Raw genomic sequence first — 23,109 nt, 5'->3', positions numbered from 1 at the left:
AAAACTTCTGATTTCATGCCTTTTTGTGTCTTCTTTACGTATATTTTTCACCAAAAACACTCAAAAATAAAATCAGAAATTTACACAAGATGCGCGAAAATTAATGGGCGCGAGAATATCCTATTTTATGGGGTGCGCGAAGGCGCGAATTAAGGTATACATGTTTTTTTTAATAAGCATACACAAATTTGAAAACAGGCTCGGAAATGCTAAAGATTCACGAATATAAGTCTCACGAAAATTTTCAATTCCCGTCTTCGCAAAAATAAGCCCCGCAAGAATTTAATAATTTTTGAAAAAGAATCATTTGTGTTTGAAAGAAGCACAACAGTTTTTATTTTTTGACAAAATCTCAAATGTTTCGAAGTTTTCTATGAGTCTACTGTTCGATCTTTTAGTCTTCAGGTTCGAGTTTTCGAAAAAAAACTCGCGAAACGTAGTAATAATAGTAGTAATGTACCGAAAATAAGTCCCGCGAAAATCAAATAATTTTTGAAAAAAATTTGCCTCGTGAAAATATAAGTCCTCGCGAAAATTAATCCCCTCAAGGTCAATGAAGATATTTGCAGGTGGTTAAATCATTTTATTTTCGTGCTAAATTGATAGGCATCCAGTACAGCATTTGCAGATGGCATCCACGAATCAGACACGTATACATTGACATCTTCCAATACTCGAGATACAGCATCATTGAATCTGATCGAAAAAAACTGTGACCCAGTAAGGGTAATCACTAAATCATATCCACCTTTTGTTGTTTGTCTTCTTTGAATTGTTATTGTGACCAATTTATTGATTTCCAACGGACGAGGAAGTATGATACAACCATTTGACGATTTTGACGTAATGGAAGGCGAGCAGATTCTCAAATGGCTAGTGCTGTCCATAAAATCCAACTTCAACAATCCTTCCCTCGCGCTGTTCAAGTATTGCGTGACGTGAAGTATGTTTGAGTCACTATCTCGTATACCAAGAGGGAGCAAGGTGATTTGGAGTGTCCATGTGTTATATAGTTTCTTAATAGTTTCAATAAGGTGACCTTGAGTGATTCCTACAAAATGGAAAAGCAATTAAATTGAACTTGTACAAATTTTACGTAACGTATACTCATTTTTCTAATACACCCCTGTGTCACAGACCCACTAGGACCCCAGCTCACAGCGTAGGTTAAGAAAAAGTACTGTTTCTTTTAATGAAAATCTTAAAAGTAAATATCTTATTATTAAAGTAACCCAACCTCGCTTATCTTTCTGCCCCTTTAGTTAATTTCTAGAAGACCTAAAAGAACTTAAAAAAAGACTTGATTATTGCAGGGAAAATATGGAGACGGGCTGAACTACAGGTTGGGCAAGAAATATGGTCTGTACAGACTAAAATTGTATAGCCAAGGTTTTAAGTAAATAGTATAATTTTGACTTTAAAAATATCTATACTATTAGCTTAGTTGCAAACAAACTCGGTAAAAACATGATCGCCTTTGCCGAAGACTTTTCGTATTCCCAAAGCAATAAAAATATTTTGTTATCAAAGGCAAAATAACAATCTTCTATTCCCAAGAGCAATTCAAAATGGCAAACTTTTTCTCTTTGTTATTGTGAGAGAAAATACTGCAATCTGATTGGATGCGATAAAACGAGCCGCAACGAAGTTTGTTTGCAATCAGGCGTTTGTATAAAGGCTTGGGGACACGAAAAGTTTTTTTCGCGTTGGTGCAACGCAACATGCTGCATCCCACCAACTTAAGAAAAAAGTGCGTGTCCTATGGTTTCTTTTTTTGTTTCATGGGACAAAGAGTGAGGGAGATACCCAAAAGACACGCTGATTTTGTCCCAGGGACAAAGGTGAGAGAACCCGGGGAGGGGGGGGGGGGGCTCATATGATCTGGCCTACGTCATGTACCGCGCTTAAGGGTTGGGTTTTTCAGCATCCCAAAATGCACTGTAAGGGTGTGTTTCTGTGAGATTACACTGCAAGGGTCGAATTTTAAAACAAATTCAAAATAATTGTTAAAAAGAATGGTTTTTACTTCTCGTTTGTTTGAAAAAGTTTCTATTGTCTGATAATTACAGCTGACAAGAATAAGTTTTTCTCAGAAAATTTCCCAAGCTTCTTCTTTCACGCAGATTTACAGCTGAGAAATATAGTGCACTATATGGGTTGGGTAAATCAAGAGAAAATGCACTGAAATGGTACCTTTTCAGCCATATTGAACTGCACTGTAAGGGTACGATTTTGAAAAGCAGATTTTGCACGGCACGTACCGTCGTTTCGAAATCGAGTGCCACCCCCCCCCCCCCCCCCGGTGAGAGAAGCACAAATATTATTAAGAAGAAAAATGGGGTGGAGACACGAGAAAGCGTTTTATGTTGGTGGGATTGAGCATGTTGCATTGCACAAACGCGAAAAAAACTTCTCGTGTCCCCAAGCCTTAAGTGTAGTGTACTGTAGTGTAGTGAAAACTTGACGAAGCATAGAGGTATAAAGAAAGACAGGAGATGAATTTGTCGGTAATTGATCGTTAAAGTCTTTTGATTTCTTTTATGTAATAAATCAAAAGAAATTCTAGGCTCGCCCAATGAAATACGACTTTTTAGTAGAACTCAAGTTTGCTCTGAATATTCTTACTATCAGCATCGAGGATTTCTAGCCTTCTAATATACGAGGCCTTTTTTTAATCCAAATATTTTCTTACACCAATGTCAGAAACAATGAATCTCGTCTCATCTTATTTCCAACACTTAAGTTAGCCAATAAGATTTCACCTATCAACAAAAGAGCTCAAATGCACGATATATGAGATTAGGAGCATGCATACCTCGTAATTTTTTTAATCGTAGGGCGAGCATGGTTACAATAGCATACTCCTCCTGTTTCTTTATACCTCCATGAACGGAGGTTAGACATCATGTTTGACGTCTGCAGAGTAATTAGTGCCATAGAAATTCTATTTCTCTTTTGTTAGTTGCGCTGGAAACCTCGTCATAAGCACTTTCACTAGATATTTCTCATGTGATACTTAAACCACAAAAATTAGTCTGTCATTAGCTTTTTATTATTTGAGACATTTCATTCATTGTCTATAAAATTCTTCACATACTCTTTTTTGCCCACCAGGGATATATAAAGGTCAGTGATCTATTACACGCTTTTTTCATAAGAATGGTGTTTATTCATTTCATGATGGATATTCTTAACTTTTTGGGGAAAATCATCCCAAAATATTCTTACGGTATTCTTAGGCTAGGATCGAAATCATACTTGAATTTAACATGTAATACACACGTGAAGCATAAAATGGCAGTTTTATGAAAGGTTTTGATCCTTACTGGGGAGTAATTTACAGTTAAAATTGCTCTAAAAATGACAGTCTTAGGTTCTGTTGCTAAATTTCATGATGGTGATATTCTTATCATATTCTTAATTTTTCGGCCAATTTCATCATGAGTATTCGTATAAAGTAAAGTAAGTCTGCGACCGCAGTCGGAGGCGACCCGAAGGCTCCTCTTTCGATAGCTATCTACCCGAAGGTAGGGGAGGGCGCCACTTTTTTCTGCCTGGATTGCTGCTCCATTTACCCTTGATCCTTCTCTTAATTGCTGAGCATCAAGCAGGGAGACATCAAGTACCATTTTAGAAATCTTTGGTATGACCCGGCTGAGGGTTGAACCCACAACCTTGCGCACCGTAGCAGGATGCTCTACCACTGCACTACGGTCGCTAAAATATAATCGTATAAAAAAGCGTGAATATTTACATACCAGAGTAAAACTTGCAACGTTTAGTTTCAGCATTAGCAGGTCTTATTCCTGAATCACTATTGTCCCAATGATAGACAAGAACATTGTGAAATGCTCGCAAATTTGTCGGCTTCCCGATCCACATGGTTGTCCTATTGTATTTGACGATGAATTTAGAGTCAGCTCCATTTGGGATTTGTTGAATTTGTACTCTGGTGAATTTGTTGAGAGGTAGTGGTGTTGATATTGTTTGACAGGTGGATGGGCTCGGATAGTTCAAGACTCCGCAAACCTAAAAACGAATTTAAAGAAAGTTGCGGGGTTGAAATACTTAATCACAAACCTTTCTGCTAGTATAATAATAGGTGGATATTAGAAAACATTGATTTCTCATAATTCACTTTGACATGTAACTCAAGCAAGTCTATCATCGCTTCTTGTGTATTCCTGGCTTCATTTCCCATCCAAGATTTTCAAATCTAGACCAACAAAAGCCGTGGAAATAACGCAAACAATTCAGAAAAAAATCGTTTTGGCCTAGCAAGCGTGCTTTGACGTCAAAATCCGGTGGACCTAATTAATGATGTCATTGCAGTGTTGACGTCAATTTGTTTTCAAAAAACCTAACATTCACACCCACTTTTCCGTCAAAGCTTTTTAGGTCTTGAATTTTGAACGCCATGGGGAAGGGTAATATACCTGTAATCTAGTTGTACCGCTTTCAAAAAGAATACTTGGCGTTCGATATTTCACACTCCGAAAAACTCCTTCCATGGGAGCAACTGCGTAAAAAGCACTTGTGTAGCCTCTAAATGTTGAAATGCCACGAGGTTTGAGATGAATATTGACCGTCCATAGTTTGTGCAACGTTTTTATCACGTCTCGCGGCTTATAATTTTTTGCTGTTGGCAAATATGTAACCACCATATCTATTGAGTAAATGAGTATATACATGCATTCAATACTACATAATCTTAACCTTGCACAGAAAATGAAATAATACTTGTAACTTCGTCCAGAAAATAAATCAGTTCTTACAAAAACAATAATCATATCGGTCTATCGATATTTTATAAGCACAATTCCAATCTACAATCAGTGCCATAACATATTGGCATTTTTGGCTAATTTACCATAATAGCGAGTTTATATATTTTCACTTTTGTGGACGGTCAAGTGACTTAAGTGATTTGGAAGAACCCGCAGTTCTGACCCGCAAAATCGAGGATGGTAAAAGTGCTGAATTACCGTCGTCCTTAATGAGTCAGGATGTAGACAAATGAAAAACTAACGATCTCTGTCGCAGAAAAACACACATACATAAACTCGGTAATACCTGATTGGACCGGCATCTTTGAAAAACATGAACTTTGCTTCTCGTCAACACACCTTCGAAGTTTCGGATGAAAATGTTCACCTTCAGGACATGAAGCAAATGAGACTTTCCCACCATCACAAATAAAATAACCCCTACAATCCAAAGGGAATACGAATTTGCCATCGTCACGGTATTCGCAGAACCTATCTGAACGACGGGGTAAAGATATCCCCACCTGGGTATTGATGGGTGTATTTTTGATGGGTGCACTGGCAGTTGCTTCGATAGTTTGGATAGCAGCCATTCTCCATTCACATTTGATGTTTTCACCCACATTCTCACAATAGTCTTCCCTCTCTTGCTCTTGATACACTAAAAACACAATCAAATGTTTGGCAACAGATTGTTTAGATATTCATAACGCGTAATGTTTTCTACGGAAAGTTTTTTGTCAGTACTGGTAATAAATGTCAGACAATTTTTTTCTAGCTTAAATTCCCCACTGCCATCTCGGAAACTTCAGAATCAAACCCTTTTGGAACTATGGATATTTTCAAGTTTCAGTAATAGCGCTCCCTTGGGAACAATATTTTTGACGGGTCTTTATACAGCTCTATGGAACTCAAATATATTTTAATTGTCAATTGTCATGGTACACCAACAAAGACAATTCCTGACCCCCTCTAAGAGGTCTGGGCTACCTTAAAGAAGACCTCCCAGTGCTTTTAAAGACCGATCTTTCATGAGCACCGGGAGGTCTTCTTTCACAATGATCAAGACATTAAGTATACGTCCCTTGGGGTGCAAATAGTTCTCTCTAGCAAGGCTACAGTGTTTTTCCTTGAAAAACCATTACTAATGCTTAATGCTCTTGAATTATTTTGCCTTATCGTTTTCAGAGAAACTTTACTAATAGTTAAGGGGGTTAAGAGCTACATACGCTACAGAATATATTGTCAGGCAATATATTGATGATACATTGCTGAGTGCCGGCAATATATTGAAAAGGTGTCCGCAATATATTGTCAGCTTGATTTGCAATTTTTCAACAATACAGGGGGATTGTTTACAGAAAGAAAATTCCTTTTGATAATAGAGCACCTGTTGTTTACTTCTTACATTACGGTCCGAAAACGATATTGTCAAATATAGTTATTCGTCAATATATTGTGTAGTCTAAGTAGCCCTTTCTTCAATTACTAACTTTGAGTTGCTGCAAGACAATATACCCAGCTCCCAACATCATTGTTGTTAACATTCGAATAATATTCAGCAACTTGTGGTAATCTTCCAAGCCGGTATCCTACACTTTCTGTCCCAAAAAGATTTTTTAGATCTCTTGCTATTCCAACCTAAAAATTACATTCAATGTGCTTGAAATAAGACCACGTTCACACGCTACGCTCCGTTTCACTCAAAAACGAAACGGTTCCGAAACACTAAGCCTATACTAGACGTCACCCGCGTTTTTTTGACGCAATTAATATAACGTCTATTCCACTTTGCAACTTTTTTGAATGTTTTGAGCCCAGGTTTTCGGGCTCTAAACATTCGATTTTTGACGTCACTTTTAACTTTCGAAGCTCCTGCAGTAGTAAAATAATCGAACTTGCGTCAAAGCACTTGAAAGGCTTCTCTTTTTCAAAAATCGTCAAAGTGGAACTCATCAAGAAACGAGATGAGAAATCCCGGTTTTTAGTGAGGTGCTCGCTACGAAACAAAACACCGTGTGAACGTCAAAATTGGAAACGTCAAAAAAGAAGACGTTACAAAGCAAAACAGATCGAAACGGTTTCGCTCCATTATTTTCATCGGAATGGGAACTGCTCCGTTTTCCTACTCCAAAACGTTCCGAAATGAGCATGAACACTTCCTATCCGTAACAAATACAACACCGGAGCGATACGGAACAATAACATCTGAACATGGTCTAAAATACCGTACTTACACATAACATTCCGAAAGTTCCATCAACAATCAAATCGATCTGATTGGTCAAATCTCAAATGAAATTGCATAACAAGTGATTTGATTGTTGAGGGAACGCTCCGTTTTATCGGACAAGGTGTATTCAATCGTTAAAAGTAAAATGGCGCGGCTTTCATCCCGGTGAAAAAGAGCGGCTTAACGCAAATTTCGAAATGACATACATCGTTTTAAGAAGAATTTTTTTATAAGAAATACTAAGATTATAAAAAGGCTAAGATTTAAAAAAGCATTAAGAACTTTTACTACTAATGTCCAGCCCCAAAAACTTCGATTATTTTCTTTAGTTAAAAAGACTCAGTTTTCCGTTCTTTCATCTACAGTGTAAACAAGAATCATGAGGCTCATTTCGATTATTGTAATCCTTAAAAATTATGTAACTGCCTTCATCAGAGCTACTTTGGAGTGACTTAAATCTTACCTGCCCATAACAAGTTGTCCCAACATCATCATCGATAACTAAATGATTGGTATCTAAAGCTCTGTAGTAGAATTGTGCGTATGTTACACCGCCATGTAAGATCAAGTACAATTGGAATGTGTTCATCAGTTTTTCCTGTAGAAGTATAAACAATAGCGAGATTATGTATCGGAGATATTCTACGGCTACGGTTGCAGGGCTGCCCGTGCATGTCGTTGTCTACTTTGCCCTGTACGGGAAAAACACCAAAATACCGTATAAGCAAAGCCAACATAATGCCGTACGTCAAATATCGAACTTGCTTTCACCCGCCATTACTTACCTTACTCACCCTCCGGGCTTATGAAACTGTCTCTAGGGCTGATATAAATCTAATTACTAATTATGCATTTTGTTGTATCTGGGCCTGTTTCTTAATTAATTTTTTGTCGAACGTACGATCGATAAACATGATTGTTTATTGTCCAACTTTGAGGTTTCCTGCACTCAAAATGAAAGAAACATCAAACCCAGAGTGATACAGTTCCATGAAAATTAGCCTTTCAACACTTGAATTGAGTTAACTTATATCAACTTTTCTGTTCATGAATAAGGCCTATCAAAAACCGGACGCTTACCTCGAAAACATTTCCATTTTTCGTACCATCCGAAGACATCCGAAGCCATGTAAAAACTAAAATTCTTTCCTTCGCCGAGTTTGTATCAAGATTGAATCCAGTTTGTTGCAAATCTGCAAAGATGGTCTCCCAATCGTTGCTATGGTCTGTTTCTGATAATTCGAAGAAATGGACTGAGCCTTCAAAATACCTTGTTAATAAAGAATTAAGACATATTGTCACCAAAAGTCTGTTCCAAAAGCTTTCAGCATATTTTAATACATTGTCTTTAAAAAAATATATTCATCCAAATATTGAACATGCTGCAGTGGGTCCATTTTGCCAATTTGTAACTATTTTTGGCCTCGTTTAAAGAGACTTATAAATTTTTCCCGGGTCAGTTTGTCGATTCAAATTACATAAAATCTAAGGATCCAGGGTTGCTAAGTAAGTTGGTCAATTGCCGGTTGTTTAGCCGGCCCTTAGGGACTTGGCTGCTTGTAAAAAAATATATGCAACTTTGATCTTGGCGAGAATTCCTCTCACGAAGGAGATTTGGTCTACATAAATAATTACAAACAAATAAGATAAAATCTCACCTCATCCAATAGGGTGCCAGAAAATTATAAAGGTATTTTGAAGGTGATGGTGATTTATCCCAGTGAAAACAGGCTTGTTTGTTTGCAATGTTTTGTGAATATGTACCAAATGACAAGAACCCATTGAAATGTATCTATAGTGGTATATAATGTGTAAGAGTTCATTATAGATAAAATTTTCACAAAAAAATGCTGACATTATCAGAAAAATAATTCTCAAGACATTCTCTCTCATTTTTTCTCCTTTGCTCTATGTATATGCAAAAGTTCAGAAGTATCGCCCCTTTTATAATCAACTAAATCGCTCCACGTTTATGATGAAAAAGAAATATGGAATATATAAAATGACAATTTTTCTTCCCTTCTAGATTTAAGGGCTCTGACCATAGTGAATATACTGATGTAGCCAACAAAACTATGGTATGTTATACATTTTCTGTTAGGCCAACTATTCCTGAATCTGAAAATTTAAAAATCGCAATGAAAAGTATTTCAACTTTGAGGACCAAATTTTCATCGATTTAGAAAAATTTCCCCAAAAAAATTAAAAAGAATTCGAACGAAAAAAGTTAGATACCCATTGAAATATTACCATATTTTTTGTTTAAGATGGTAGTAGAACATTCTATTGACGTTTTTCTAAAGTTCACAACGTCATTTTTGTAATTAAATTCTTAATTACTATTGACAGAATAAATTACCAAACAACTTGCAAAGGCAATTTTTTGTTAAAAGTGTCAAGGAAACCAAAACAAAAGTTTCATCTTCAAATCCCTTAAGAAATTTTCTGACTATAGTCAAAGCACCTTTCTTCGGCAGCTTTTTTTCTAACCCCTATAATTAGCACTTGTAAAGAAGCTGCTAGAAAATAAAAACTTATTTTACGTCTTACCTTGGCTTGGCCGCTATTAGTCGTACCGTCAGACTGATCAAAAGGTCTCCCAAAAAATTTGAAATCTGATATCATGTTTATACCCTCAATGTTTGTTAAATACTTTGCGCATGAATTTTCCATATAGTTTTTGCCATCAAGTGTCAAAACATCCCCGCAAACTGGATCGGCGTTGTCATTAGTGATGTTAAAGATGGTAAGGCCAAACTGGTCAATATCACTACCATTTGGATCTTTCTTCACTAGATCGGGAACAGTGGTAACTTGCCCGACAAATATTAAGTAGAAGATGTATAAAAAGAAAACAGAGGGTTTCCAACAAAAAATTTCCATTATATCCTTTAACTGACGATGCTCTCTCTCTTCATCACTCCACAGTACTAGTTTTTTTGTTTACTATCATTGTGCCAATTTATATACAGTATATACCAATTTTTATTTCTAAGAACAAATAAATAAATAAGAACACCAGCCTCAGATTTAGGCCCTCAAAACAATAGCTCTATTGTTCAGAACAATAAAAATTTAAGAACAATTTCACAGACTCAGTCAAAAATTTGCTGGCTCATATAAAACGGACGTCAATGAGTGGGAGAGGAGACTTAATTTCCATCATTTAATCTCCCTCCTCAACGAACGTATTACATAAACGCTAACGAGCCAATCATAAACCAAGGCAACATTTTCAAAACTCGTTTAGAGATGGAGAAAGAGAAAATTCAAAGAAAACACGTTATTTTTATAAGAACATCCAAAATTTTTGAAGCCTTTGAATGTTTTTAGCTTTTTGGGTTTCCAGCCAATAAATCTTCTTAACATGTTTTTATTTTCACCAATTTTTGACCATTTTTACCCATTCTCCAAAGAAATCAAGTGTTTTTGGGTCCTTAAAGCCTTAAAATGTTCTGGACTTGTTATTAACATTTTGGCCGTCGAAGCCTTATGTTTTTATATAGTTTATTCTTATAAACAAACGTGCAAAGTAATTTAGTCCATGAGCTGGGGGTCAAAATGGGCTCAATGAGGTTACCAGACATATTATATACCAAAAGATCCCAAATTTTATGTAGATTGGAAATTTCCATGTTAGCAAGGTCAAAAAGTATGGAATCGAAAGATTTCGGGTTTAGACTGAGGGGTGGTATGTTGTTAACACCTCAAAAATTGGGAATTTATTCTCTACCCTAGTTTTGTAAGAAAGATATAGACCTGAAATTTTTTGTAGATACTCATACTATCCTAAAGAATCCCAGAATGCAATATCAATGATATGTCATTTACTAAATCGGTTCTATGACGTCATAAAGGCGTGCCAAAACGATTAAAATCAAAATTTTCATGAAATCTAAGAAAAAAATCAACATCTTTAAGGTTTTTAGAGTTAAAATAGTATAAAAGCAATAAAAAAGCATTTTTTCATACAAGTATAGGTCTTAGCCATTCAAAATAACTTTCTTTGATTATTGATGGGGCGCCAAATCTTCAAAAATTCGATTTTCCTGTTTCGAGCCAAAAATGACCAATTTTACACCTCTTGGAGAAAAATGGGCTATGGGGTTAAAACGAATGTATAATTCATGGATACCATGAATATACAGTAAATTGAAAAAGAAAAACACCCAAAGTGACCTTTTTTTTTAAATGCTGTATGGTGGCGCGCCAAATCAACGAAAATTCAATTTTCCTGGTCAAAGCTCAATCTGATCAATCATTTTTTATCTGTTTTCTTTTGATATCTTAATAATTGCTTTCATAGCTGTTTGACGTAATTGTTATTACAAAGGTCTCCGAATGTAACAGTATTTGTCATAATTCAAGCAATTATCACTATTTAAACTCGTGTTATATTTTTTCATTCAGAAACTGGAAAAATTTATTCTTCATATGTGCCGCTTTGGACAAGGTTATGATAGTATTAGATATGGATTAGCGAAGTTTTTGAGATTCAAGACATTTTTAAAAATTATTTTCGTATTTTGTAATGGTGTAATGAAATTTAGCTGTTTTTTTATTTAAGAGAAAAAGTAGTACAGAGATAAAACAATGGTTAAATATAAAAAGAAAAGAAAGAAGAGTGAGAAAGATGATGACCCTGACTTTGTTCCTTCTCAATCAATTGCAAGTAGTTCTAAATCAAGAAAACACAAGGAAAATGACCGAAATTCTTCTAATGTGGTGAGTTTAGCCTTCGTACCATACAGTATTTTATTGCTTGTCTGATAAAATCAAAACGGCATGTGAGATATAGGGCAGTTCAATTTTCCTAGTATATTACATCTGATTCGTATAGATTTACTAATTTGCGATGGGGAATAGGAAACTTCTTTTTCATATTCTTTGTAATCATAGAAATAATGATATGTGATGCAATTTTAACCAGCCTTCCGTATGCATTTGATAATATTTTGCAACTTTTCCTCTTCACAGCAACAAATTTGCGTCATCCATTGCACCGATTCTTGTGAAGAGCTTGTGACTTTGACCAAGCTGGACACGTGGTTAAAACTAAAGGAGGCAGCCACTCTAAGAAAACACCCCCTTATGGAAACAAAATCAGATAGTCCAAGCGAAATACCTGCAAATATCCTATATCACCGGAAATGTTATCAGCGCTTTATCATGAAACGAGAAATTGATAAACTTAAACTTAAACACGAGATGATCCAGGCACAGGTTGGCGACATTGAAAAATATACCGATGGTATTGAGGAAACCGAAAGACGTGCAAAGCGAGTATGCTCAGACTCTCCAATATTGAAAGACGAATGTATTTTTTGTAAGAAGAGAAAAACAAAAAACCGAGAAGAAGAAAATTTAGTTCAATGTATTGATGAAAGAGGACGAGACCAAATATTAGAATGGGCAAAGAAAAAAGGTAATTTTGATGTGCTGGGTATTTCCAACCTAATTACCAATGAAGCCAAGTACCACAAAAGCTGTTATCAGTCATTTATCAAGGTCCCTGATGGCAAAGGAGAAGACAAAACTGAAATTGAAGCAGAAGCCTTTAAAGCAGTGATTAAGTATTGCTTAGAACAAGAAAGTTTCCATTCAAGTGAAATTGTCACGTTGAACTTTCTCATGTCCATTATGGAAGGAAAACTGAAGGACAATGATCTCACCATGGAAGCTTCCACAAAAAAGAACTTTAAAAGAAGTTTAGAAACGAAGATGCCATCCCTCAAATTTCTGAAAACAAGAAATGAAACGTATGTTTATCACCAATCTGTTTCCCTCGATGAAATTGTCTTGAAATATGTCAACGCTACAGAAGAAAATGATCAACTGAAGAATGAATGGAAAAATGAAGAGGTACAAGCTATCAAAACCTTTGATTTTATTCGAAAGGAAATCAGAAATTTAACTGACACGATACCTTGGCCACCACAGCCCCAAGATTTAACACCAGATAAAGTAGTCATCCCACCGATGCTGAATCTGTTACTCTCGACCCTTTTGAAAGGAAAAGATGGCACCTTATCGGAAAAAGCTGAAAGATTGAAGATGTCCATCGCACAAGATTTGATTTACGCCGTGACTAAAGGTAATTGTTTTATTTTTCATTCCTCCAATTTTAAAAGTAAACGTTATTCTACCCTTTGTTTCTTTTTTAAGGGGTAAAGAATTATTGATCACCTAGTCCTATTTTACCTTTTTACCTCATAGGCAGGGTAAAGACACCGAAGAGCATCCTACTCTCCCAAGCATTGTTAAAGCGTTAACAAACAACACCGAAATCATTACATCATTGAACAAATTAGGGCACGGTATCGCATACACACAACTCATGGAAATTCAAACAGAAAACGCCTATTTAATCGTTGATAAACAGAAAGAAAATGGAACGTTGCTCCTAAATGCACTTAAAGAGATCTTCAGCTTATACGTCGCTGACAATATCGACAGAAACGAAGAAACTTTAACAGGTAGGATCGATTCTTTAAACCTCGTAAAACTTGTATAAATTTTAAGTTTATATTCATCTTGAATGTTATAGATCTCCGTCTCAAACCTTATTGAAATAAAATCTCAATTGTAGGTTCGGGAACAACACACAAAGTGAATAATCTATTGATACAAATGAAGAAAGACCCATCTAGTGTAACATTACCACCGCTTCCAAACTCGTCTAAGTATCAGAGGCAGAAACGAAGATCATTCAAACTTCAAGACAATGATAATCAAGCTGTAATGATGCTCGGAGGAAAGAGAAAGGATCCTGAAAGTCGGAAATTCCCCGCAAATCCTTTCAAGGATTTCCTGTTTGCAGACAGAGAAAAATCAAATTTCATTTGGGCTCTCCTCCGTCGAGATTACTCCCCACAACAGATGATTCCAAGTTGGACTGGATTCAACATTTCTATCCAGAATGGGACACCAATAATGAAATCGTCAATCGAATATCTCAATTGCATTAACAAGCCAGCGACTGAAAAATCAACAATACATCAGGTAAGAGTACCATGAAATATCTAAGTTAAGCTTATTTTTATGTTTATCCTGCTTTTGCTCATATAGTTATGGCTCCTCTAATAATCATTTTACCCTAAGATAATTAAAATCTCGTACTATTTAGGTACTCTCCCGAGCACTGGAAATAATGGATTCCTTGAAGCTGAAGTCAATCGTTTGCGTTTTCGACCAAGCAATTTATTGCAAGGCCTGTGAGATAAAGTGGAAAGAACCGGAGAAGTTTCACAACTGTGTCCTGATGATGGGAATGTTTCATATGATCATGACGTACATGCATATCCTTTCAAAGCGTTTTGCTGATGGTGGACTGAAAGACGCCCTCATCCAAAGCACCGTCATTGCTGAAGGCTCCGTCGATTCAGCATTACGAGGAAAGGGCTACAATCGGGGTGTGCGGATGTACAAGCTCTTCTATGAAGCCCTTCAACGTCTTTTGCTCGAGAAACTTGTGGAAACTGGAAAATGTGGTCGAGTTGATGAAGTGTGCAGCCAACTTTCATTGGAGAAGATCGACGAAAATGTTTACAATATCTTGGACGCTGATGAAACAATCGAGCAGTATTTCAACAATTACATACATCGACCTGACAGATGAAATCAAATCGTCAGATTTTAATTTGCCGAAATTTTGGATCAGCTACATCGAAATGGTCGAGCTTCTATTGAACGTAATATATGCTTGCAGAGCTGGTTTGTGGGATCTTCTGCTTGAATGTATTCGTGAAATAATCCCATATGCCTTTGCCTACGATAACATCAACTACGCAAGGTACTTGTCTGTGATGCTTGGTGACATGTTGGCTTTGGAACACGACTTTCCTGAAATTTACGAGCAGTTCATTCTTGGGAATTTCACAGCCCAAATAAGTGACGGTGTTTTCAGCAGAGTAGAGACCGACAAAGTGATCGAGATGACGTTGAATAAAGACACCAAGACACCAGGTGGCACAACTGGCTTCTCGACGAACATAGGAGCAGTCCATAGATGGGAACTTAACGCTACATACAGGGCATCCCTTCGCGAAGTGTTTCATCAGCATTTAAATTTCACAAGTCAAAAGCACAAGCACAAAGATCTATCTCCAGCACGGATCAAAAAGGATGAAGCAGCCGTACAATCAATCATTTCGATCCTGGAGGAAACTTTCGTCCATCCATTTGCTGAGATGCCATTGCTGTCGATTTCAAGAGGAATTGCATTGGATGAAGCCACAGCAGACAAAATGCTTTCAGTTAAAGAGATAGGTAAAGAGCTCATGATTACCTTCAACAAGGAGCGTCTGGAAGAAGGCCATACTTTATCAATCTTTGATCGCATGAAGAAACAAAAATTACCCACTTTTTCCAATATTGCGATGTCAAAAGCAGCAAAGCACAAGGCAAGATTAGTGGCTATTGAAAGTACGAAAGAGTTGTTTGCAAAAATTGCTATCATCGCTCAATCTAGAGTCATCGATCTAAAACAACTCCTCTCATTTCCCCTGATTGAGCTACCTCTGTCATTGTCAGAACCGGATGGTACCTTGAAGAAAACAGCCAAGTCACGACTATTACACGCGGTCGAGGGGGAAACCACTCCAGTTGAAATGCTACAAGGAGATCACGCATTTGTCGTTGATGGAATGGCATATGTTCGGCAGCTCAAGTCTGGTGGGTTGACTTTCGACCAGTTCTCCACAAAGCTCTTGAAGTCAATCGTCAGCGCTACGCCATCGGCATCTAGAATCGACGTCGTTTTTGATGTTTACTTCGAAACTTCAATCAAAGATGTTGAACGCCAAAGGAGATCAACTGGTGAGATGACAGTCAAACAAATAGTCTCGTCAGCACCGATCAAACAATGGGGTCAACTTCTTTCATCAGGAGAATTCAAGAATAAGCTAATCACATACTTCCTGAACGATTGGAAAAGTAAAAGGCATCTGTTGGGTGACAAGATTCTCTATGTAAATGACTCCACTGAAACCTGGAAACTAACCAAACAACACATGGAAATTTGCGATCGTTTGCGATCAAACCAGGAGGAAGCTGATACAAGAATGATTCTTCACACAAAAGACGCAGCTTCAAATCATGAAAAAGTAATCATTGCAACTCCTGATACAGATGTATTCATCATTGCAGCTTCGAATCTCAATGCACTTCGCTGCAATTTGTTCATGCTAACTGGAACTGGTGATAACAGAAGGCTTATTGATCTGAACCTGGCATGTAAAAACTACTACTCACAGATCAACAAACCAGATTACACTCAAGAAATGTTCCTCAAAGCTTTGCCTGGTTTTCATTGCTTCACAGGATGTGATTCGATCAGCGCTTTCGCCGGACGAGGAAAAATCAAACCTTTGAAAATTTTGATACAGAAGAAGGAGTACGTTGAAGCATTTGGAGAGCTTGGGATGAGCTGGAACATAAGTGAAGAAACCCAATCAGTTTTGGAAAGTTTTGTCTGCCATATGTATGGAAAGAAAGATGCCTTGAAACTTGGAATTTCAGTAAACGATCTACGCTACGATATATATTGTCGAAAAAGTGGAAAGGTTTCGTGCGAAGGACTTCCACCATGTCTAAACGTATTAAGCCAGCACATCAAAAGGGCCAACTATCAAGCGAAGATTTGGAGGATGTGTCTCAATCCATTAGTTGAAAGATGTGATCCTTCGGAACATGGTTGGGGAATCGACGATGGTGGTTTGTTTGTCAAGTGGATGACTTGCAATCCTGCATTGGACGAGGTGAATATAAGATGATCATACCTTATCGTGTCTAGATCTAATCTAAAAGACTTCCTTTGAAAATGTTAGCCTCAAAATGATAGAAAACTATTTAGGGTTTAGAAAACTGAAAAGCCGCGCTCAAGTCTTAGAGAAACTCGTAGACTACTCATCTAAAAATTTAATTTAATTTTTAGGTACTCTCACTTGTTACGTGCGATTGCAAAAAGTCATGTGGAGCGACTTGTCCGTGTGTGATGAACAAGATGGAATGCAGTGATGCGTGTGGATGTGGTGATTGTGGAAATCGAGACGAAGACGACCAGGAAAGCGAAGACTTCGAAAGTGACGAAGAAAGTGATCTTGAGGAAAATTGATTTTTGAATATATGACAACTATTCAGCAATTTAGAACAATAATTTGATTCTCTAATGTAGTGTATTGAGAATGACAATGCGAATAAGTATCTCGAGTCGAGATCAGAGAGATCATCTACTGGGGTTAGTCTGACCATAAATTTATTATTTTGGTATCAACTGAAATTTCATTTTGATGAAAAATTATCCATTTATTGATATTTGATAATATGATTGACTCTTTGCTCTTCTTTAAATTTGCATTTAAAGGGTCCTTTGAAGCCTTCCCTTTAATTTTTACAATAATATTTTGTCACTCTATTTAGGTTTTTTATGTCAATAGTCTCTACCTTTTGACATAGGGCTAAAATTTGATTTTCGTTGATTTGGCGCGCCATACAGCATTTAAAGAAAGGTCACTTTGGGTGTTTTTCTTTTTCAATTTACTGTATATTCATAGTATCCATGAATTATACATTCGTTTTAAACCCATAGCCCATTTTTCTCCATGAGGTGTAAAATTGGTCATTTTTGGCTCGAAACAGGAAAATCGAATTTTTGAAGATTTGGCGCCCCATCAATAATCAAAGAAAGTTATTTTGAATGGCTAAGACCTATACTTGTATGAAAAAATGCTTTTTTATTGCTTTTATACTGTTTTAACTCTAAAAACCTTAAAGATGTTGATTTTTTTTTTTCTTAGATTTCATGAAAATTTTGATTTTAATCGTTTTGGCACGCCTTTATGACGTCATAGGACCGATTTAGTAAATGACATATCATTGATATTGCATTCTGGGATTCTTTAGGATAGTATGAGTATCTACAAAAAATTTCAGGTCTATATCTTTCTTACTTTTTGAAATATTAACAAAAATGTAAAACTAGGGTAGAGAATAAATTCCCAATTTTTGAGGTGTTAACAGCATACCACCCCTCAGTCTAAACCCGAAATCTTTCGATTCCATACTTTTTGACCTTGCTAACATGGAAATTTCCACTCTACATAAAATTTGGGATCTTTTGGTATATAATATGTCTGGTAACCTCGTTGAGCCCAAAATCTCAAAATTAGGCCCTCAGCTCATGGACTAATTGGTGTATAATCTACACACCAGCCCTGTGAAAACATCACCAAGTAGAGAATATAATTTTTCATATTGAAAATGCTAGACCGGATTCGTTTAAAATCTATGTAGTACTGTTATATGAGTTTGATGATAAAGGCCCCCAAGCGGATCCTCAATTCACACAATCACGCAATTTTTTTTCAAAATTCACGCATTCATACAAATTTTCCCCAAGCTTCACGCAATAACCCGATTTTTAAGAAAATCGGAAAATTTTCGGGAAAAATTGGGGGAAACATTGGAAAATCGGGAAAACTGCACATAATGATGTGGAAAAAAGGGAAAATTCACGTATTCACGCACAAAATAGCCCAGACTCACGCATTCAAAAAGTGGATTTTCACGTTCACGCAAGTTTTTTTCAATTCACGCATTGACGCTTTTTTTTTCAATTTTCAATTTACACGCATTTACGCAAACAGCTGGGGGGCATGATACGATAATTATGTTACGGGGTAATATTCCTTCCTTTTATTTTACTTTGATGTACAACAAATAACATAATGAACAAATCTCTAGGTGATCCATCATGCATGCATTTTCCCACGCATAATCTCTCCATAAATTGTTACCACATTTTATACGAAAAATTGATTATGATGAGAACTGAGACAAATTATGCACGAGGTGGTTGCTGATTGGTTGATATATTTATAGTTATAATTACATGATTTATAATAACTCTTCATTGGTAATTTTATGCTGTCGTCGCCAGGAAAAATTCCAAACAAAAGATTGGTCAAAAATGTCTGGCTGTATTTATATATACGGTGCAGAGTAAATTTTGGCCAAATCTGAGCAAACCATCAACCCTTGTGCATTTTCTTGAAAGTTTTTGTTTATTTTTAGACAAAATTGCCAAATTTTAAATATTTTCTAAATTTTGTTCAAAAAACGATTCTGACCCCTTACAGTGCACTTTGGGAAGACTGAAAACACACCCTGAACGACCGCACCTACAGTGGGCTACTTATTTCCTTTAGTGAGCCCTCTCCAAGCTCGGAATTCGAATGTTACCAAGTCTAAAAACCTACAGTTTTGGCGTGATTTAAAATATTTTGGGTTTCCAGGCAAAATTACTTTTCAAAGTTTGAAGTTTTACAGATTTTTTCTTTTGTCAAGGATTTTTCGCGAGCATAAACTTTTGCGAATGGCCTTTCCTAGAATTTTTAAAGACATTTACTTTCGGGAAAAGGGCCAAAATTCGCGAAAATCGCGAAAGTTTCTGCTCGCGAAAATTTGTACGCCTAAAGTATATTTGATTGACAATGTGATTAACCTATCAGTCTAAAGATAGCACTTACTTTCCATCCAAATTATGCAATGGTGTACGATTCTCCCAAGCAACCCATTGACTTGTTTCCTCCATGTATTTCTGATCACAGCACACTACAATCAAATCTAATCCAATCAAAAAAGAAAAGTAGACATAATAATTTATTTGCACTTTATCTGGCCCTTGATGTAGACATTTTCTTCCGACACGCTAAAGCTCCCAAGGTCTGGAAAATTAATTAAATCTAAAAATAGATTACTGACCGCGTCAAGGATTTGTAGAGAGGAGGCCTGAACCCAAGCCCTCATTTTCGGGGACTGTAAAGTCTAACCGAAATACTTCTAGGTCCCTAGGCTAACGCGCAAGGATCATTGAGCCCGACTGTGGATGCGGCAAATCAAAGGTCGACTATCATTCCTCTCTAATAGGAAATTGACATTGGCATTGGCGCTTTAGCGTGGGCGACCGCTAATCTGCCGTCGGAATATCAGATAAAATATACTCTTAGGTTCCAAATAAACACCCCCCCCCACTTGTTAAATTTTCGAAAATACAACAGTTTAGTTGGTCTGCATACCATTTTCCTCAATCACAATATTTTGCGTGATGTTCTTGGTCCACCGATAAACTCTTTCACTCATCTATCCTAACTTCTTCAAATGGTTTAGATTGGTCCAGGCGTAGATTCTTATACATATATCTCCAATTATAGACATGATTACACATCCAATTGGACCACGAGTCTACACGATCAAAATTTTTCTTCAAAATCAAGTTACAAAAAAATTGAAGTATCCTTATATTTATTTGATTACACAATCGTACTATAATGCAAAAAGATACATAAGAAACATATACATAAGAAATATAAAGAGAAAGTAAAACTCTGGTTCGAATATTGGTTAAAATGTTCTACTTTAATCGCACTTATTTTCGTGCTCATTTGGGCGTTTTCGGGGCCAGTTTCGTTATTTCGACTGATTCGAATTTTTCTTAATGCCAATTCGCGAAAATAAATCTTTTCTTTTTTTGTTTTTTTGGTTCACGAAAATTAATCCGATTAAAACCGATCAACGTTTTGCACTAAACTATATCCACTAATTTCTACATTGTCAGAAGGTTTGTTATAGTAAGGGCTTGACGCATAAACAACCACATTTTCAAATGTCCTTGGATTTGCATTCAGAATGGGTTTTGGTCGCCTTTTGCTCGTATCCAAATACACTGCTTGTCCACCAACAGTCATCTGATAGTAATATTTCCCAGAAGATTGAAAATGATCTATTTCAATCAAAGTTGGTCTATTCAAGGATAGCGATGACGTGGATGTACATAGGTTGGCGCCACCTTGTTTGAGGGCGGTACATATGTATGGGCGTGTTGTTCTCGGTTGAATGAAAACATAAAACAATAAATCACTTGAGACACCATTGTTGACAGCGTGTAGAATGTTGATCCAGCCCGTATGCTGTGTGTTGGTTATGGTGATCTTAAGATTGAGTTTCCAGGCTGGGCCGAGACTGGATTTTTCATCTATGACGTGACCTTTCTGAACGCCTGGAGAGAGAAGTTGACAACAATGTAAAGATTTAAACGGATTTATAAGTGAAGGATTGCTCAATATCTCATAGCAGTAAAAATCTCGTTCCCAAAGAATATTTTTTTCCAAAAAAAAACGAAAAAACAACTCAGGTATTCACTTACGGAGCTCGCAAGGAGCAAGTATATCAAGTTAAGGAAATTTCGAGTAAGGAATAAGGTTTATTGAAGGCATTGTTAACTTAATGGACAATAAAACCTGTTCGAGTTAAGAACATTCCAGTTATAGAGATTCAAGTTAAACTTAGAGTCTCCACAATTCTTGAAGGGTCATCCTCTTATACTTACCATTATTGAATTGGTATGCTTCCAGAACAGCATTAGCGGGCGCCATGAAAGGATCAGAGAGATACATATTTACATCATCAACTTTATTTGGTGTTGGATCGTTAAACTTGTATTTCTGTTCCCCGTTCAAATGGATAATGTAATCAGTTCCAGAGACTGCTGGTCGACGGCGAATCTGGATCTTTGCCAACTTGCTTAGTGGTAAGGAGCGTGGGAATGTGATGCAGTAGGGTGTATAAGATGTCGAGAGCGACGGTACACAGATACGAAGCCTGGTTGTTTTATCAAGGAAATCGATTTTTAGTTCTCCCACTGTACGGCTATCGAAGTAAGGTGTAGCGTGGAGAATGCTTGTGTCACCGTTTTGTGTTTTGACGGGAATGATGGCGAGTTTGAGTGTCCACATGTTTTGCAGTTTCTTGACAGTTTCAAGGACGTGACCTGCAGTGATCCCTAAGATGAAGAATTGTAGAAGTTTAAAGAATAGTGTTCAATATTATTTTTTTTACCGTATACTAGAGAACACTCTTTTTAGATCTCTATTAAACTAAAACTAAGCGGACAAAAAATTATTGGTTTGAAACGGCGGCTTAATATTATTATAACATCTGAATGAAGTCTTTTGGAATGAAATAAAAAACTTTCCTATAGAAATCCTTTTTTTGTAGTTATTTGACTTGTTTGAACAAAAGTTGAAGTTCAGTTTCTCAGAAGTTAGAATTACCTGACTGAAATTTACACGTGCTGGAGACACACCAAAAAACAGAGAGTTACCTGATTGAAACTTATAATTCTTGGTTTCAATGTGTTAGCAGCAGGGAAATAAGGATATTTCAACCTTTCGTAGGCATTATTCACCATTAAAAAAAATTCGAATTTTCGACACGTGCTGGAAGCACACCCAAAAAACAGAGAGTTACCTGATTGAAACTTATAATTCTTGGTTTCAATGTTAGCAGCAGGGAAATAAGGATATTTCAACCTTTCGTAGGCATTATTCACCACTAAAAGAAGTTCGAATTTTCGACACGTGCTGGAAGCACACCCAAAAACTAGAGAGTTACCTGATTGAAACTTATAATTCTTGGTTTCAATGTTACCAGCAGGGAAATAAGGAAATTTCAACCTTTCGTAGGCATTATTCACCATTAAAAAAATTTAGAATTTTCGACACGTGCTGGAAGCACACCCAAAAACTAGAGAGTTACCTGATTGAAACTTATAATTCTTGGTTTCAATGTTAGCAGCAGGGAAATAAGGAAATTTCAACCTTTCGTAGGCATTATTCACCATTAAAAAAAAATAGAATTTTCGACACGTGCTGGAAGCACACCCAAAAACTAGAGAGTTAGCTACCTGATTGAAATTTATAGTTCTTGGTTTCAATGTTAGCAGCAGGGAAATATGGATCCCCTTCATAAACTTTCACGTTCGAAAACATGGTTGGATAGTTTGGTGTAGCTGTCCAAACAGTTTTTCCATTGATGTAAACAATGAATTTGGAATCATCTCCGTTGGGAATTTGTTGGATCTTAATCTTGGTAAATTTGTTAAGAGGTATTGGTGGAGCAGGACTTTGACATAGAATTGGATTTGGATAGTTGAGAGGTCCACAAAACTGAAAATCAAAAAACACAATGGTAAAAAGCAATACTCCATGGTCAAAGCAAGGTTATTTGTCTTTTTCTGAGATAGAATAAATCTTACACAGCAAATTAGCACAT

At 36.5% G+C, this 23,109-nt stretch overlaps 4 protein-coding genes across 4 annotated transcripts; 2 read left to right on the top strand and 2 right to left on the bottom strand.

Annotated features, from left to right (window-relative positions):
* Positions 1-383: 383 nt before the first annotated feature.
* Positions 384-9,955, bottom strand: LOC136812823 (uncharacterized). The gene is made up of 9 exons (XM_067069347.1): positions 9,550-9,955; positions 8,658-8,791; positions 8,080-8,269; positions 7,463-7,597; positions 6,260-6,407; positions 5,074-5,427; positions 4,437-4,666; positions 3,759-4,029; positions 384-1,051 (listed from the first exon to the last, which is right to left on the bottom strand). The coding sequence occupies exons 1-9, from the start codon at positions 9,880-9,882 to the stop codon at positions 579-581; spliced, it is 2,268 nt and encodes a 755-aa protein (XP_066925448.1). The 5' UTR covers positions 9,883-9,955; the 3' UTR covers positions 384-578.
* Positions 9,956-11,443: 1,488 nt separating this feature from the next.
* LOC136812827 (uncharacterized) lies at positions 11,444-14,588 on the top strand. The gene is made up of 5 exons (XM_067069350.1): positions 11,444-11,724; positions 11,977-13,093; positions 13,216-13,475; positions 13,589-14,001; positions 14,126-14,588. The coding sequence occupies exons 1-3, from the start codon at positions 11,593-11,595 to the stop codon at positions 13,269-13,271; spliced, it is 1,305 nt and encodes a 434-aa protein (XP_066925451.1). The 5' UTR covers positions 11,444-11,592; the 3' UTR covers positions 13,272-13,475; positions 13,589-14,001; positions 14,126-14,588.
* A 19-nt stretch (positions 14,589-14,607) lies between these two features.
* On the top strand, positions 14,608-17,507 carry LOC136812825 (uncharacterized). The gene is made up of 2 exons (XM_067069349.1): positions 14,608-16,757; positions 16,934-17,507. The coding sequence occupies exons 1-2, from the start codon at positions 14,670-14,672 to the stop codon at positions 17,111-17,113; spliced, it is 2,268 nt and encodes a 755-aa protein (XP_066925450.1). The 5' UTR covers positions 14,608-14,669; the 3' UTR covers positions 17,114-17,507.
* Positions 17,508-20,309: 2,802 nt separating this feature from the next.
* Positions 20,310-23,003, bottom strand: LOC136812824 (uncharacterized; the record flags this gene model as incomplete). Its single annotated transcript, XM_067069348.1, is given in 3 exon segments — positions 20,310-21,055; positions 21,386-21,838; positions 22,742-23,003. Coding segments are annotated over 3 exon segments (1,212 nt in total), but the record flags the coding sequence as incomplete, so codon positions are not given.
* Between the last annotated feature and the right edge of the window lie 106 nt (positions 23,004-23,109).

This window comes from Clytia hemisphaerica, unplaced genomic scaffold (genome assembly GCF_902728285.1).
Source record: "Clytia hemisphaerica strain Z4C2 unplaced genomic scaffold, Clytia hemisphaerica genome assembly, whole genome shotgun sequence".
In the NCBI taxonomy this organism is placed as follows: Eukaryota; Metazoa; Cnidaria; class Hydrozoa; order Leptothecata; family Clytiidae; genus Clytia; species Clytia hemisphaerica.
Note: the sequence above shows the minus strand (reverse complement) of the source record. Positions and strands in the feature narration are given on the sequence as shown.

Excerpts from the sequence above, each read along its gene's own strand:
- LOC136812825 (XM_067069349.1), top strand. The coding sequence starts at position 14,670 with ATGGTCGAGCTTCTATTGAACGTAATATATGCTTGCAGAGCTGGTTTG. Across the intron at positions 16,758-16,933 it reads GCAATCCTGCATTGGACGAG|GTACTCTCACTTGTTACGTG; the intron begins GTGAATATAAGA and ends TTTAATTTTTAG.
- LOC136812823 (XM_067069347.1), bottom strand. The coding sequence starts at position 9,882 with ATGGAAATTTTTTGTTGGAAACCCTCTGTTTTCTTTTTATACATCTTC. Across the intron at positions 8,270-8,657 it reads CTGGCACCCTATTGGATGAG|GTATTTTGAAGGCTCAGTCC; the intron begins GTGAGATTTTAT and ends TTTATTAACAAG. Across the intron at positions 4,030-4,436 it reads GCGGTACAACTAGATTACAG|GTTTGCGGAGTCTTGAACTA; the intron begins GTATATTACCCT and ends ATTCGTTTTTAG.
- LOC136812827 (XM_067069350.1), top strand. The coding sequence starts at position 11,593 with ATGGTTAAATATAAAAAGAAAAGAAAGAAGAGTGAGAAAGATGATGAC. Across the intron at positions 11,725-11,976 it reads ACCGAAATTCTTCTAATGTG|CAACAAATTTGCGTCATCCA; the intron begins GTGAGTTTAGCC and ends TCCTCTTCACAG. Across the intron at positions 13,094-13,215 it reads GATTTACGCCGTGACTAAAG|GCAGGGTAAAGACACCGAAG; the intron begins GTAATTGTTTTA and ends TTTACCTCATAG.